Below are 16,460 nucleotides of genomic sequence, written 5' to 3'. Positions count from 1 at the left end.
TACTGAAGTAAGTTGCACACCTAGAAGACAGAAGACCCTTAAAGACACAAACACTCTTCCAAGATTAGACTACTGAAGCTGCACTCCTAGAAAACAGAAGACCCTTGAAGACACAAACACTCTTCCAAGACTTATACTTCAAGAACGTTCGGTGCTTTTCTTTTTCAAGTCAAGCACATCCACCCAACTGAGAGAGAATCAAAGGATCAATCACTAAAGATTGAACTACATCACATCAAATTAACACCAACTTAAGTTCAACTCCACCCAAGTTTCTTCGGAAGTCTCGTGTGAACACTAATCCTCCAAGAAGATCAACAAGCCCGAAGGTTGAACGTCCAAGAAGATCAACAAGCCCGATCGTCCAAGAAGATCAACAAACCCGAAGGCCGATCATCCAAGATCAACAAGCCTAAAGGCCGATCGTTCAAGAAGATCAATCAGTTTAAAGATTATAATTTATTTTGAAAGCATCAAAATATTATGTATTAGAGATTGTACTCACTTTTCACAAAATCAATACAAATACAAAGTTCAAGTTACACAAAATAAATTTCTATTGAAATCTCGTGCGAGCAATTATGTTTTAACTTTTTATTTTGGTTCTTGAGAAAATTGATGTAAGTTAAAATTTGAAAAATTAAGAGAAATGTGAGAATACCTATATGAAAAAGTAAGGATATCTATATAATTTATTTTAAAATTGGTTTTTTCGAATTTAGGAAAACTTCAAACAAATTGATTAGGAGCAATTTTTAATTTTTTTAATTTTTAAAGTAATTTTTGTCATGAAGAATTAACGGTTTTTGTTCAAATACTAACCGTAAAAGTATTTTTGAACTTTTATTAAGTTAAGAGTATTTTTAAAACATTTTGAAACTTCAAAGATATTTTTGACATAAGAGATAAGTCGAGGGATATTTTTTATAATTCAACCTTTAATTATCAACACTAATTTGCAGCCCAAAAGGAAAATAAATAAATATTAAAAAAAAAAGTAAAAAAGTTAAACTCTAAGATCAGAGTTCTCTCACAACTAGTACTCTTCGTCTCACCGCACGAGTGACGCATTTCTATCCCCGTCTGTTTGCCCGACGCCGTTCGCCGCCGCGCCTCCGCCGCCTCCGCCGGTCAGTTACAAAGCTCTCTGCTTATTTTCACTGTCTTTTGAAACCTCCTTTAATTTTAACTTAAATTATTAGGTTTTTGATAGTTAATTTGGCATCTTCATCCTCAAGCCTAGGTAATTATCAAATCCTTCCATAAACTCAACCTTCTCCATTGTTAGAATTATGAATGTTTCGTTGAGATAAATGTAATAGTTATTTGGTTGATTAAATTAAGTATTTTTATATTATTAATTTGGTATTCTATGCTTTTTGGTGGATTACATTTAGTTTGTTATGTTAAATCCATATATATGAAGAAAATTTAGATAAAAGAATTACATACGTATCCGTATGTTAGTTTCTAGAAATGATGTATCCTTATATGCCTGTGCTTCATAGCTTTTCTCCCATTAGGAAGCAAAAGGGAAATTTCAATAGTTGCAAAAAGTTATGTCCATTCTTGGGGATAAGAATTTCGACCATTATATGATCAAACTGGCTGTATTGGTGATCCCATAGGATTTATTGAACTTTTACTCTCAGAAATTTGTCATCTAAATGATTAAGGCTGAGGATCTGAATGGTACATGATTGATCCTTTGCATTCTTGTTATTGACTTGCTTCAATTTATTTATTTTATTTTTTATTTATTTTTTTTTTTTTTTTTTTGTTGTTGTTGTTGGTCCTATCAAAAAGAATTTTTTGTTGTTAATAGTCATAAACTCATAGCAAACCGTAGAAGGAAAATCTTGTATTGTAAGTGCAATATGTTGTTCAATTCAATATCTTATTCATTTTCCTCCTAGGAATGGGGCTGTTTGGTTTAGAGGCTTTGATGCTCTCTACATTATGCTATCTGCTATTTGGAAAGGTGTTTTCTTCTTATTGGGAGAAGGAGAACATTTTCTGCCTTGATCTAGACTCTTTTCTTTTCTTTTTTTTTTTTTTTCTTTTTTTTTTTTTTTTTTATGTATTGCAAATTTTCCTGTCTGTTCTGATAGGTAGCTAAAGGTGAAAAGCTGTTTGTCAGTCAAGATATAGAAATTGAGCCAAAACAATATTTCAAATAAGATATTTGGGTTCATTAATTCGAGCATTGCTAGTTCGATGATACAGAAATTGATCAAGGGATCAAGATTGCTTGTTTTTCACCAAAATGTCTGTTTAATACATTTCCAATTGCTTAGCACTCTCAGTCCGAACAAATCTGACTATATGAATCGTCATAAACAACGTCAAAAGCTCCGTGAACACATTCCTTTTGTCACTGATGTTAAAGAGGTAAAGGACCCATCTGAGGCATTGGCTCTCTTTGAGGATTACCATGAAAAGGGCTTCAAACACCACTATCCTTCCTACTCAGCTCTCCTTTACAAGTTGGCTCGTTCTCGTAGATTTGAAGTTGTCGAGACAATTCTTGGTCATTTACAAAATAGGAATATTCGCTGCAGTGAGACCCTTTTCGTCGCTTTGATTCAACATTATGGGAAAGCCCATTTGGTTGAGAAAGGCATTGAGCTTTTCCACCGAATGCCTTCCTTTAATTGCATTCGTACTCTGCAGTCCTTTAATGTATTGCTTAATACACTAGTTGACTGTGACCAATTTTCTAAAGCAAGTGAAATCTTCCAGCAGGCTTATGAAATGGGTTTCCGTCCTAATTCAGTGTCCTATAATATAATGATCAAGGGTTGGATCAAGAAGGGTGGATGGGAACAAGCATGTAACTTGTTCAACGAAATGCTTGAGAAGAGAGTTCAACCTAGTGTAGTAACATACAATAGTTTTTTAGGAGTTTTATGTAGAAACGGTGAAATGGACACAGCACTGTCTTTATTTGGAAACATGACTCAGAAAGGACATCATCCAAATGCTGTTACTTATGCCTTGTTAATGGAAGGATGGTGCTACATATGTAAATACAAGGAAGCCAAGAAGTTGATGTTTGATATGGAGTTTCGTGGTTGTAAACCACGGCCTGTGAACTACGGTGTTTTAATGACACATCTCGGAAAGACAGGGAACATCGACGAGATGGAATCTTTACTCAATGAGATGAAGAAAAGACGGATGAAGCCCGATGTTGTGATGTATAATATTCTTGTAAATTACATGTGCAAGGAAGGAAGGATTGGGGATGCTTATAAGGTTTTGGTTAAAATGCAAGTTGGTGGTTGTGATCCTAATGCAGCAACTTATAGAATGATGATTGATGGATTTTGTAATGCAGGGGACTTTGATGGGGCTATGAAGATTTTGAATGCAATGTTGACGAGTGGGCATTGTCCTCATTTGAAAACTTTTGTTTTTTTAGTTGTTGGTCTTTTGAAAGGTGAAAACAATGATTATGTTTGCTTTGTATTGGAGGAAATGGAAAAAAGACAGCTGAGGTTTGATGCTGAAACTTGGAGAATTTTGATTATGGATGCTTGTGGTCAACATGTTGAAATAGGCAACCACATAAATGACTTGATTTCCTAAATGGTGACACATTTTTTGCTTACATCGGGTTGAAATACACACCACTGGGCAGTGCTAAGTGGGCAATGAGGCTTTACAAGATGAAAATGAAGTTCAATCTGTTTTTATGCTGAAAATTAATGAGAGGTCATTCCAATCAATCATGAGATAATCATTATGCCACAAGGACCATTGACAAGAGCTAAAGCTAAAAGACTTCGAGAAGAACATCCATGGTAAAGCATTGCAACTTAAGTTCCATGAGACACTTGGTTCATCCAAGAGATGTAATGAATCCGAAAATTCATATTCGTCGACATTATTAATGCATTATGTACCTATTTATTTATTTTAAGGAAAGAAGTATTTATTTCATGTATTTACATTTATGAAAGTTCATGTAAGTAGTTAAATGGGTGTTGGATCTATTTAGACTATATAGGTGAAAGGTTGTGTCCTTTTACATAAATCTTTCCTTTAGTAAAAATAGTGTTGTAATTTGAATGATTATTCCTCCTATTTCATCTCTCTCAAGTTTTATGTTTTCTTTGTATTCTTGTGTTTAGAATGCATGTCTAGAACTTTCAAGCTGTTTCAAACTTTGAACATAGGAACACGTTCTCACTTCTTGATCTTTGATAATCTTTCCAACTCAATCTGTTTAACTTTTCTAGTGTTGTATATCAATTAATTAATCAGGGTTATTCTTGTTATCGTTGTAGGGATTCATCTAAACTAAAAGGTAGGTGAGTTCTCACACATAATTGAGATAATTCACTCATCACATTTTCGTTGTCTAAAATAAAATTCTAAATTCGCATAGTTTCATTGTAACACGGTTTCATAGTTCCCTCACTAATAACGAAAAAGAACAATGTACATATTGGCAATATTTTTTTTCTTTCTTTTTATCGTGGATTGCACCCAAATGTGATTTTTTTTAAAATCCTAAATTAGGTTCCTTAAGCTTTCAACCACCAACCTTCAGAAAACCTCTCAATATCACTTTCACACTTTCTCTCTACTAGTTAGTCGTCTGTAGCTCAGTCGTCTGGCTTATTATCAGAAAAATTAAAGGTGGGTTCGGATTAACTTTTAGTGTTTAATTTTAAAAATAAATCGTTATAAAAAAAAGTGAAGTGTTTGGTAACTACTGAAAATAACTTTTGAAGTGTATTTTAGCCAAATTTTATCAAAAGTGTTTAAATAAAAATGTAGTCAATCTAAACAAGCCTTAAATCAACAAATCAGTTAGTGTTGAGTCCCTTTCAATCGATCGATGATTACTCCACTCAATGCTATTCACCTGCTATTTCTTTTCTTTCTTTGTCCTTATGCAAGAGTAGATCGTATAGTTTGGATTCATACAACTAGTAATTTATTTACTCACTCAAATTCAAACCATTTTCATTGATTTTCTTAATTTTTAAAAAAATAATAATAAAAAAAGTTACATAGGCGTCTCATTGTTTTCTTCGAACTCGTGAAATTGATGACATCGTTTTTGAAGATCATCACCTTCATACCGGACACTCCTATTCTGGAGACTCCACCGTCGGTTCCGAATCCGTCGAATAGCCACAGACGAAATCTCTTCTCCTTCTCCAACTTGCAGCAATCTTCTCGTCCTCTTGGAGGTTTTCACTCAGACGCTTTTGTAAATTGCTTTCTTTTTATAGCAAAATCATAAGATGTTGCCTGCTTTCTTTTAGCATTTAACGACAAAATTGTTCGAACAAAAGTTTTCATAATCTCATTGCAATGCCCATCTTCTGTTAATTCGATATTAAGTAGGTTTCATGATTCTGAACTTTGTGCTTCTTGTAAGTAAACTGAAGAGAAATTAGGATCCTATTGTTCTTTTTGTAGTTTTTTTTTTCACCTTGGTGTTTGTTGCCCGTCCTCTTTAATTTTGTTTTTAAAAATTTCGTAGGATCCTACATTATATAATTGGTGCCTAAAGTTATACTGACTATAATATGGTAGTTTCAACTTGCAACTTCATTCAAGTTAAAAATGATGCCCTGACAATTTAATTGGTCCTTGAGCCCTCTTGAAGTTACTGATGTTGAAGGGAAAAGATAGGATTCTGATATTACTATTTGCAGGTCGAAAATATGAATAACCAAACCAATATCAGCAGTGATCGCTTGAGGACAAATTGGACACCGGCAATGGAGCAATATTTTATTGATCTTATGTTGAATCAAGTGCATAGAGGCAACAGGATGGGTCATACATTTAATAAACAAGCATGGAATGACATGCTGATGATGTTCAATGCTAAATTTGGGTCTCCATATGACATTAATATCTTAAAAAGTCATTATACTAATTTGTGGAAGCAATTTAATGACATAAGGAATCTCCTTGATAATGAAGGATTTTCATGGGATAATACTAGACAAATGGTCATCGCAGAGAATAATATTTGGGACAGCTTCATCAGAGTGAGTAATGTTCAGACTGACATTTTCTTATCTTCATTGTAAATATGAAATTAAATGATACTATTTATTTACAGGCCCATCCTGATATTCAGTCATACAGGAACAGGCCTCTGACAAATTTAAATGATCTGTGTTTGATATATGCACATACTACTGCTGATGGGAGATATAGTATGTCGAGCCATGACTTAGATTTTGATGATGACATTATGGGATTATGTATAGGTGTGTTTCTGTGTACTTTAAGAGACCTACAAAATTTGTACAATTTTTGTTGAAATATAATGTCTAGCTTGCAGATTTAAACTTGATGGAGCCTGCCTCTGTTGTCATATATTTATGCTTGTGGGGTAGTCGAGTTTCAGGAGGATGGACAACAAAAGAAAGGGAGAAAATGTTTTTGTAATATTTTTATTACTCAGGCATGTCACTTTGGTGAAGATGGAGCTCTACATATCTGGGAAATAGATGAAAACTTAAAAGATCTACGATAAAGATTTTATTCAGACAACATATTAAGTTGTGGAGATGAGAAACACTTTTCCTGCCTTGACCTATTTTCAGGGTCAAGCATCACTACCTGCTGTCTACCCATTCAGGATGAAAATAAATCTGTTTTTGTGAATGTGATCTAATCCAGCATTTTCTAGCAGAAAATGAGCTTGAGATGCATTAACTGATGAATCATGGGAAGATTTCCCCACCCCTTTTTCTAGATGTTAGAATTATTCACCATTGACAATGGTGTGCCAAGTTGCTTAGATGCAGCAGCACCCTCGTGTCATATTTATTTCTTCTTGTAATAAGGAAGTATTTTCATCCTTAACTCTGCAATGTTTGGTTGTTTAAAAAACCATCATATCTTGGTGAATTGTAGTTATTAACATTACTGTTGTAGGTGTTGGCATGAGTGGCCTTGCCCCTGTGAATAAAGAGAGTTCAAGAACAGGCTGGACTCTTGCTATGGATCAGTACCTTGTGAAACTTATGATTGACCAAGTCAGAAAAGGCTGCAGGATAAATGGTACTTTCAAGAAGCAAGCATGGAAAGATATGATCACTCTCTTTAATGCTGAATTTGGCTATCAACATAGGAAGAGTTTCTTGAAACATCGCTATAGGAAATTGAAAACATACTATATTGATTTAAGGATTCTACTTGAGGCCAGAGGCTTTTCATGGGATGAGAAACAACAAATGGTCGTAGCTGATGATGGTGTGTGGGATGATTATATCAAGGTATATAGCTGTTTTTAACTTTGTACTCATAAAGCAATTATATCATATTTTATATCTATTACTGCCACAATGTAGGCAAATCCAGATGCCTATGCATATAGGAAAAGGATCTTGCTAAACTTTTTAGATTTGTGTTTGATCTACGATGATACGATGAGCAATGGGCATTGTGATCATATGCAGCAATTGGAGCATTTTGAATGTGACATCTCACCTCAGGATACTGGTAATGTTTACATAATGCCCAGTTGAAACTCAATTATTCTTCAAAAGTAGTAATTTAAACCATGCAAGTCTTATTTTAAAAGTCCTTTAAATCATACAAGAGTTGGCCAGAAAAAAGAATGAATTTGTTTACTTGTTTGACCAATGTGTCTAGGTGCGTGTCCATTTTGGACACTCCAACACTCCAACTCTTGTTGAACACATGTCAGATACTTGTTAACACAATAGAGATGTGTTAGACCCTAGTTGTACAAAGTCAATATGGGTTCAACAACTGTTAGACATGTATTGAACACTTATTAAGCAAATTAAATAGTTACATGATAATATAGGACAAAAATAATTAATTTTGAGAACAAAATACATAAAACTCATTCTTGTAGGATACAAAATCATATACTTATTCATTTGAATTTTCTTCTTGTATAAAAATGATTTGAATTTTCTTCTCGTATAAAAATGATGTATATTTTAATAATTGTTTCTCATAAAAAATGTATACTTTGATAATTGTGCCATTCCTCTGGGTCGTGTCCATGTCCTAGATTTAAGAAAAAATGACGTGTCACATTGTCTTTGTCGTGTCATGGTCATGTTTTCTATCCATATCCGTGGTCTGTTATATTTATAATAGCTGTTTTTTTAGAGAAAAAATATTTCATTGAATAAATGACAATAAAGGGGAAACCCCAAAGCACCTATAGGTGATTGCAGAAGAAGATATATTTATCATAGCTGTTAACCTCCCAAAATACTAAAAACAATATATAGCTGTGATGGCTGTTGCTAGAATGGTTTTGGTACTCATTCAATTCAATATTATTGGAAGTAGGACCATAACTTGTGGATTTATGGCATCTTTAAGTTTGTTTTCATCTCTAAAATTGGAAATGCTTGCTTGTAGAGGAAGAAAACATCCAATGCCATGCTGACAGTGATACTTCAAGCATGCACTGGTCTTTTGAAATGGATGGTTATTTTATTGATCTCATGCTGGAGGCTGTGGGTAAAGTGAAGAATTTTGATTACAATGATGATCTTGTGTGGACTAACATGATATCATCGTTCAAGGAAAGATTTGGACTGGTACTTAACCAAGATTCTTTTAGGAGGCATTTCAAAAGTTTGGAGAAGAAATACTATGATTTGAAAAATATTCTCGAGCAGAGAGGATTTTGGTGGGATGAAAGACGACATTCAGTAATTGCATACGATGACACTTGGGCTGCATATATTAAGGTGAGTTTTTCCCTTTCTGCCTCTAGTTCTTCAACTCCAATTGATACTATCTAACCATTATAAACGTAGGAACACCCACATGCAAAATCATACAGAACTGGTCCCATACCTAGCTATAATGATCTGTGCTTGATTTATGGAAATTTAGTTCCTGATGGAGGGCAAGGACCAAAACAATTAGATCAAGAAATCCCTAGTGATGGCAAGGGTGAGTTCATTCCTATTGTTTTTGTTAATTTTTTACCAACTCTGAAGACTCAAAACTATTATGTAGGATTGATACTAAAATAAATTTTGATTAATCCTCTCATGTGTAGGTTTGTTTATTTATTTTGATTAACGAAGTTCTGATCCGTGCATGGGGAGGAAATGTAAAGACTTCTATTATTTTTATTGTTTTTGTTTAATATTTGTTGCAATGGAAATAATTTTTTATTGTTGTCATAATTTACCAAATTATCGAAGACAAGGTGGTTCTTTCAGGGTCGGGGTAGTGATAGACCTGCTACAAAATATGTGTATAGGAGAAGGTGTGTGAGGAGACGGGGGAAAATGATGTGGCAAGTTATTTTGAAGTGGGTTCATCAAGAGTTCGAGACATTTGTTATGTAGGAGAGGAAGAGAGCTAAGAGGGGTATCATTTCTGCTAAACATTTTGTGAGGATTTGCTGTGGAGAGAGAGGGAATCTCTAGAATTCTTCATTTGACATTGTACCCTTGTTGATGAATAAACTCAGTTCTTATTAAACACCAAAAAGAAACTACATGATAAATATTCTCCCTCAAAATGTCGTTGGAAGCATTTTGCCAAAAGACTTAGGATCTTGACAAATCGTGACCTCAAAGATATTGCAATATCTGTAAAATAAGGTTGTATCAATTGTTTCGGGATCTTGTTAAAATTATAGAATTTGATTTGTGACCTTTGAGGACTTCCCCTTAATTATTATTTGTTTTCAGTTTTTAAAGGTGCCAGAACTAGCAATAGCTATCACTGGAGATCTGACTGGACACCACAAACGGACAGACGCTTTATTGATCTAATGTTATATCATGTTCGCAATGGAAATATGGTTGATCAAAATTTTAACAAACAAGCTTGGGATGATATGGTTTCCAAGTTCAATGCAGAGTTTGGGCCTCAGCATGATGAAGATGTATTAAAAAGTAGGTTTTTTAATCTTAGGAAAAGATTCCATGATATGAAATTCCTACTTGATCAGGATGGTTTTGTGTGGGATGAATTACAACAGATGATAATTGCGGAAGATGACCTCTGGGACACATACATTGAGGTACTTATTTCATTAAAAATTTTAGGTTCGTTAAACTTTTCTTCTTGAAGTAGGCTTATACCTAGATTTTGCAGGAATATCCAGATGCAAGATCGTATAAAAGCAGGGCTCTTCCAAATTTTAATGATTTGTTCTTGATATTTGGAAACGACAATGCTTCAAATCACCAACATTATTTATTTAACTCTGTGGATGCTGATGACAGTTACCCGGAAGTAAATATTGGTCTCTCTCTTTCCAGCGTATTTGCTGTACAGAAAACACTAGCTAGAATAATTTCTATTATCCATTACTTCTCTTCAGGATACGTGCTGTTTTTAAACTTGATGACTTTTGAATCCATGTTGCATTCTTCACATTTTAGTTTATGCAAGCTAATTGCAAGTCGTCTCAAAAGTGTATGTTCATTATTGCACTTGTTTGAGATTCAAATTGACCAATACTACGCTATAATTTTATTTATTAAATTGCTGCAACCATCACATCAAGTGATTCGTTTCACCCTTCTTGAGGCAAAATGAGCTTAGTCAGTCTTTTTCTTAAAGGAAACCGACTTTAGCATGTATCAGCTCAGTAATGCTTTACTTACTGTCCTAATTTTTATGTGGTTGTTGCTCTTCTATCTGTATAATCTTTCTCTAGTCACTCGGTATGAATTGGTAATGTTTGCCCATCTAGTTTCTGTTCATCCGATTGTGTATTTAGGGTACAAGATCAAAGCGAATGAATTATTAGAATGGCTTAACTTTGATTATTTTGGGTCTCAAGTCTTGGAAACAACCTCTATAATTTTCATGTCATTGCCATTGGGAAAACAGCCTCTAATATTTTGTCCTTATCGTCTTCTTTTTCTCCAGTAAATGAAGCGGAGGAGCAATTCTTTTCTGATAATAGTGATCAGACAATAATTGAATGGACGAACGAGATGGATGATTATTATGTTGACCTTATGCTCGAGCAAGTCCGTAGGGGGAACAAGACTGGATCTACATTCACAGATCATGCTTGGGCTTGGATGGTTGCCTCATTTAACAAGACATTTGAACTTACTTGTGACAGAGATCTCCTTCAAAGTCGATTCTTTACCTTGAAGAAAGAATATAAAGATGCTCAACATATGGTTGATCAGAAAAATGTGGCATGTGGTGGAATTCACCAATCTATGGCGACCAATAATGAAATCTTTGAAACTCACATTAAGGTGTGTGATAGTAATACTATTGAGGTAGTTAGTAATATTATTAGGGTATTAAGGGCATAATAGTAATAAGTCAAAAAACTTGTTACTGGGTGTTAGATTATAGATAGTGAGTAGAAGAGGAGGAAGGTAGTCTGTTTAGGGGAGATTCTGTATTCTTAGGAATAATTTTATTTTATTCCTCTGTTTTTGTATTCTTGAAAATAATTTTAGACTCCGTCTAGTAACTATTTGGTTTTTGATAATCGTGTTTGTTTTCTCACAATTTCTTACTCATAGTTTTCATATTTCTCATATAAACATTTGAATTCTTAGCCAATTTCTAAGGAAAAAAAACTATATTTTTTTAGTTTTCATATTTTGGCTTTGATTCTGAAAATACTCCTACAATGTAGATAACAAAATATAGAAACCTATAGATGGAAGTGGTGTTTATCGGCTTAATTTTTAAAAAACCAAATGGTTACCAAACAAGACCTTGTTATCGGTTCCGATCAGTGTGCCTGTTTATTTGCCTTGTCATGTATGTTTGAATATTGGCGATAGGCATCACGAACACTGAACATATTTAAATGGGTTATGTGTCACATTGAAAACAGATATCCATGGCGGAAAGTCAATTGTGTTATGTTGGGGGTGCAGCAAACTCCCATTTCTCAAAAATATCCCCAATTCACTTCATTTTTTTTTCTGCAGGAGCTTGCAAATGATAATGTAGGCAGAGGCAGAAGCTTTGATAGGTATGAAGATTTGTGCTTGATATATGATGACAAGTTTCGAGATGAAAGACTAGGTAGTTTCGGTATGAATGTAAAGGTTGAAGACGGTAATAGGAAAATTTGTAGAAGTGATTCGTTTGCAGAATATAAACCTCATGGAAGGGAATGTGAAGTATCTTATCAGAGAAAGAGGTTAGAATCTGCCACTCCATCAACTTTTGTTGGCAACAAAAAGGTTAAGAGAATCAAGGAAGAAATACAGGAAATAGTCAGTAATAAAGCAAGTTTGGTGAAAAATGTGGTAAATGCTGTAGATTACTCAATAGAAAATGTTGTTTCTGCACTCCAGTGTGTGCCAGACATGGATGATGAGTTATTTCTGGAAGCTTGTAAACTTTTAGAAGATGAGAGGAAGGCCAAGGTGTTTGTTGCCATGGATGTCATGACACGAAAGAAGTGGTTATCAAAAAAACTTCGCCGATAGTGGCTTTTTGGTAAGCCCCCAAATTAAAAATTTTTCATTGTAATCTAGATTATATAGAAATGTAGATTTAACTCTTCTCAATGTAAGGTTTTGCCTATTTGCTATAGATGTCTTGACTGGAAATATCTTTGTTATGTGTTTTTGCAATTGCTTTCTTTTTAAACGTCCAGTTTTGTCATAGAAATTTCAAGGTTAAATTACAAATTTGGACCTTATGATTTTAAATAACTCCTAGCGTGTCTTGAGTTGGTATTTTGTGAGTAGGGGGTGGTATTCCGCATCATTCCTTCTGTGCATGGTTAGCTGTAAGGGATAAGTTGGGTACGCGGATTTAGTTGAGGAGTTGGGGTGTGTTGTCAGAGGAGGGTACCTTTTGTGTGGGGGAGGTGTGGAGTCGCGAGATCATTTATTCTTTGAGTGTGGGTTTGGGAGAGAGGTGTGGTCTGGTGTGTTGCGTCAGTTGGGCTCGTCACATCAGATGACGAGTTGGGATGTGGAGTTGAGTTGGTTGTGTCGAGTGGGGTCGGGTAAGGGGTGCGTAGGAAGTTATTTCGTGTTTTCTAGTGTGCTTCCATATACTACATCTGGCAAGAATGTAATTGGCGACTGCATGGAAGTAGACCGAGGTCGATGTCAGCTCTGGTTCACCTTATGGTCTCTACAGTTCGTGTTCGTGCTTCTTCTTGGCGGGTTGATCTTCTTGGTCTTTTATAGTGTATTTCGGATGTTTTTCTTGTTGTACTTCCCGTTGTTCTTTGTTTTTTTTTCTCTCAATGACTCTCTCTAGTGGTCTGCTAGTTTGTTTCTTTTGTGTTGGTATTGTTCTGATCTTATCTTGTAGGCTTTGTTTTTGGATTTTTTACCCTATTTTTGCTTGTGCTTTGATGCTTTGATGTCTTGATCCTGGACCATGGGATTCCCCTTGTTGTTGTATAATAATATCACCTATTCTTTAAAAAAAAATTATCTATGAGAATTCTATCAAACTATAGGGACTAGATTCTAATTATAAACCATTTGGACTAATTTTAACTTTCATTAAACCATAGGGACCAAGTTTGCAATTGAATCAACTTTCAAAGAGGCCCAAACAATTCCTATTTAAAAGTTTTATAAGACTACGATAAACCTTTCGAAATGTATCAAAATTATTGATTTTTCTTTTTAAAAAAATGGATTCAAGTAGACATTTAAGTGTTGAAGGACCATTATGTAACAAACATGAAACTTGAATGACCAAAATGTTATTTAAATCATAATTTATTCTCACACAAATTCAGGGACTAAAACGTAAGGGGGCATTTGAGGTGTTGGGTGGGTTACAATAGTTAGTGTTTATTATAGTCTGTGAGTTATAATAGTCTGTGTTTAAGGTGTGTTTAGGGTGCAGATTATTTTAGGTTGTGTTATAATAGTTTGTGTATGTTTGGTGTGTGAGTTATTATAGTTTGTGGTATAATAGTCTATATTTGTTGTGCAAGTTATTATAGTTAGGGTTATAATAATCTGTGTTTGGGGTGTAGATTATTATAATAGCCGATTGTAATAGTATGTAAATTAAATGCAAGTTATCTTAGTATATATCACAATTGATTCTACTTTCTCGTGTATAAAAGGAAAAAAATTAAATGAAATATCATATTTTCACAAACCTAAATAAAATTATTTGTCCCACCAATTTGTATAAAATGTGTTGAACGTTGCATTGTCCTCATTCTACCAATTTTAACCTTGTTTGACATATCAAACTTCGTGAGCATGCAACAAATACAATTTCATTATCTTCAAAGGATATTAATCATTATCCAACACATTAATGTATGTAGAGATAGAGAAATTTTACAAACAACAAAAAACGAAAATCAAATCACATTCATGTCCATGAAATAGTACGGAGTGAAACATAAAAAATATTATAAAGTACAGGTCATGATTTAGATATGTTAAAATTAAACATGGAAAAGTAGGTGATGAAAATAGTTGGTCGGGCGTTGTCTAGAAGAAAAAGCTTGCGATACTTCAATTTCATATCCACTGGAATAGACTAAAAAACTCTCCGCATTATGCACATTGTGGAATATGATATTCATAAGCTTCACCTTCTATCGGGTTTGTAGTTCTAGAATATCATTAAGTTCATTCACAACCTCGACACGTAGCTCAACCTCTGTTGTGCGTTGCTCTTTCGACCATTCAACAATGGACTTTAGTTGGTCATTTACAAAGTCCATTGCATTCTTAAAAATCTAAACCAACTCAAACTGATATCTATAACGTTTTCTCTTACTACCTCTTAATGAATTGCTTCCTTCGGAATCAAGTGCAGTTGGGATTCCATCAAACTCATCCTATGACAGGTTATGCTCCTGTGAATCGCTAGCAGGAGCACCTTCATGCATACGCCCTGGCACATTTGAGGCCATGTCACCAGGTGTCTCTGTCCCTTCTCCAGTTGTCTCGTCCTTGCCGAAGACATAGGCTAAGTCATCAAAATATAGAAATGGCTTGTTCAGGAGCCCTTTTTCTACATGATGGCTCTACATGAAGAGTATGGTTGTTAATATAATAGGTGACAATGAATGGGAAAAAAATGTTTATGAAATTTTTGTTGGGGTTGATATCCTAAAGTCTCGTGTCCTGTAGTTTGTAAACAGTTTGTACGAACGCTTGTGTTGTATAATATATGATATTTTACTTCACATTTTGTTTTTGCTCAGTTGTATGTTATATTTGCTTTACCACAAACCAATAAACATAAAATCCTTGGTTATCTGTATGTAACTTAAGCATGTATGTAGTGACATACAAGTGGATCATGTCTTGAGTGATAACCAAAATGGTCTGTAGTATATGGATATAGGAGGGAAACCTTATCCTAGTAACGCTACGGATGTGGCCCGCTTTGTAGAATGGCCACAAGTGTTGTGACTTGTCACATATGGTTTGATCCTGATCATTCGTGTAAGAGACATGTGAGCGGAGGCGTCCTATACAAAGAGTTTGTATAAAACTTGACCACGAAGTGTTAACGTCTCGTTATATAACACCGTTCATGATAGAGACTTCACTTCACTAGGATGACCATAGGTAACATGACCTTAATCCTGAGTGAGTTAGGAACTCCTGCTATTGAGGGTCGTCCTTTGATTTGTATGGGTGCAAGTGGTCAGGTGGCCGATTCAAACCTAGCATTTTGGGGATTCGTTTGATTTAGGAGCTGGGAACTCAACTACACAAGGTGGAATTCACTCCTTCCCTAAGGCAGGGCAAGTAAATAGATAGCTCCCTTAAGGGTTGATTCCAGGACTTGAACGATGTGGCGCCAAACACCTTCTCATTGGCCCGAAGAGGTTGTTCACACATAGTTGGACATATTGTATTAGTTTAATTAAAGGAATCAGTGGATACATAAGGAAAACATAGATGTAACTACAAGGGGCAAACAGTAAATTGCTAGTTGTAAACTTACGAGCATTTGTGAAGGGTCATCCGTACTCATGATTGCGTTATATTCGATGGACACATAAATATATCTATGTGATAGGAAGAAGTCAGTTGTGGTCTTTTAGTGGAAATGCTGGCAGTTAATGGATGGTGGATCTGTGTGGCTAAAGAGTTTAAAGTCAGCCTATTCACATGTACGTTGGAGCTTCGAGCCAACATGTTCCATAAAGGTCCCCTAGGTAGCTTGATAAAGTCGAGAATCAGTGTTTGGGTCAGTTTGAAATGTTCAATTGACAAGAAGGAAGTTCCGATTATATATGAATAATTATTAGAATTAGTAGTTTTATTTTTGGAGAAAATTAAAGAATATAAATATGAAATTTATAATCAAGTGGAGGAGAAATTACCTATAGTAATATATGAATATCAAATTAATAGGGTAAGAATATAATATAGATTATAATTTAATTTAATTAAATTAAATTGGTTATTTAATATGATAATTTGGCCGAAAACGCTCTCATCGAGCGTGCATTGGTAGGAGAATTTGTAGTACGGATTATTTAATAAACCGACAGATAAAATGAAATTTTTGTT

At 34.6% G+C, this 16,460-nt stretch overlaps 2 protein-coding genes across 13 annotated transcripts; both read left to right on the top strand.

The window, feature by feature from the left end:
• Positions 1-984: 984 nt before the first annotated feature.
• On the top strand, positions 985-4,089 carry LOC120070961 (pentatricopeptide repeat-containing protein At1g07740, mitochondrial). Of its 7 annotated transcripts, none has more exons than XM_039022909.1 (3): positions 985-1,130; positions 1,509-1,628; positions 2,112-4,089. In XM_039022909.1, the coding sequence occupies exon 3, from the start codon at positions 2,218-2,220 to the stop codon at positions 3,589-3,591; it is 1,374 nt and encodes a 457-aa protein (XP_038878837.1). In that variant the 5' UTR covers positions 985-1,130; positions 1,509-1,628; positions 2,112-2,217; the 3' UTR covers positions 3,592-4,089. The 7 variants fall into 7 exon arrangements, with proteins under 7 accessions (XP_038878837.1, XP_038878835.1, XP_038878838.1 ...); XM_039022910.1 differs by having other exon boundaries at positions 994-1,130; positions 1,524-1,628; XM_039022907.1 differs by lacking the exon at positions 1,509-1,628.
• Positions 4,090-4,997: 908 nt separating this feature from the next.
• LOC120070960 lies at positions 4,998-12,560 on the top strand. Of its 6 annotated transcripts, none has more exons than XM_039022902.1 (11): positions 4,998-5,207; positions 5,679-6,020; positions 6,095-6,245; positions 6,919-7,259; positions 7,443-7,485; positions 8,389-8,723; positions 8,793-8,931; positions 9,684-10,018; positions 10,093-10,243; positions 10,876-11,219; positions 11,913-12,560. In XM_039022902.1, the coding sequence occupies exons 2-11, from the start codon at positions 5,688-5,690 to the stop codon at positions 12,417-12,419; spliced, it is 2,679 nt and encodes an 892-aa protein (XP_038878830.1). In that variant the 5' UTR covers positions 4,998-5,207; positions 5,679-5,687; the 3' UTR covers positions 12,420-12,560. The 6 variants fall into 6 exon arrangements, with proteins under 6 accessions (XP_038878830.1, XP_038878829.1, XP_038878828.1 ...); XM_039022901.1 differs by having other exon boundaries at positions 4,999-5,207; positions 6,113-6,245; positions 7,335-7,485; positions 11,913-12,559; XM_039022900.1 differs by having other exon boundaries at positions 4,999-5,207; positions 7,335-7,485; positions 11,913-12,559.
• The last annotated feature ends 3,900 nt before the right edge of the window (positions 12,561-16,460 follow it).

The sequence above is a fragment of the Benincasa hispida genome, chromosome 2, assembly GCF_009727055.1.
Source record: "Benincasa hispida cultivar B227 chromosome 2, ASM972705v1, whole genome shotgun sequence".
Classification (NCBI taxonomy): domain Eukaryota; kingdom Viridiplantae; phylum Streptophyta; class Magnoliopsida; order Cucurbitales; family Cucurbitaceae; genus Benincasa; species Benincasa hispida.
Note: the sequence above shows the minus strand (reverse complement) of the source record. Positions and strands in the feature narration are given on the sequence as shown.

Bases quoted from the DNA above. Each gene is read 5' to 3' on its own strand.
- LOC120070961 (XM_039022907.1), top strand. From the start codon at position 2,218: ATGATACAGAAATTGATCAAGGGATCAAGATTGCTTGTTTTTCACCAA.
- LOC120070960 (XM_039022900.1), top strand. From the start codon at position 5,688: ATGAATAACCAAACCAATATCAGCAGTGATCGCTTGAGGACAAATTGG. The intron at 7,260-7,334 runs GTATATAGCTGT...GCCACAATGTAG, and splicing joins TGTGGGATGATTATATCAAG to GCAAATCCAGATGCCTATGC. The intron at 8,724-8,792 runs GTGAGTTTTTCC...TTATAAACGTAG, and splicing joins CTTGGGCTGCATATATTAAG to GAACACCCACATGCAAAATC.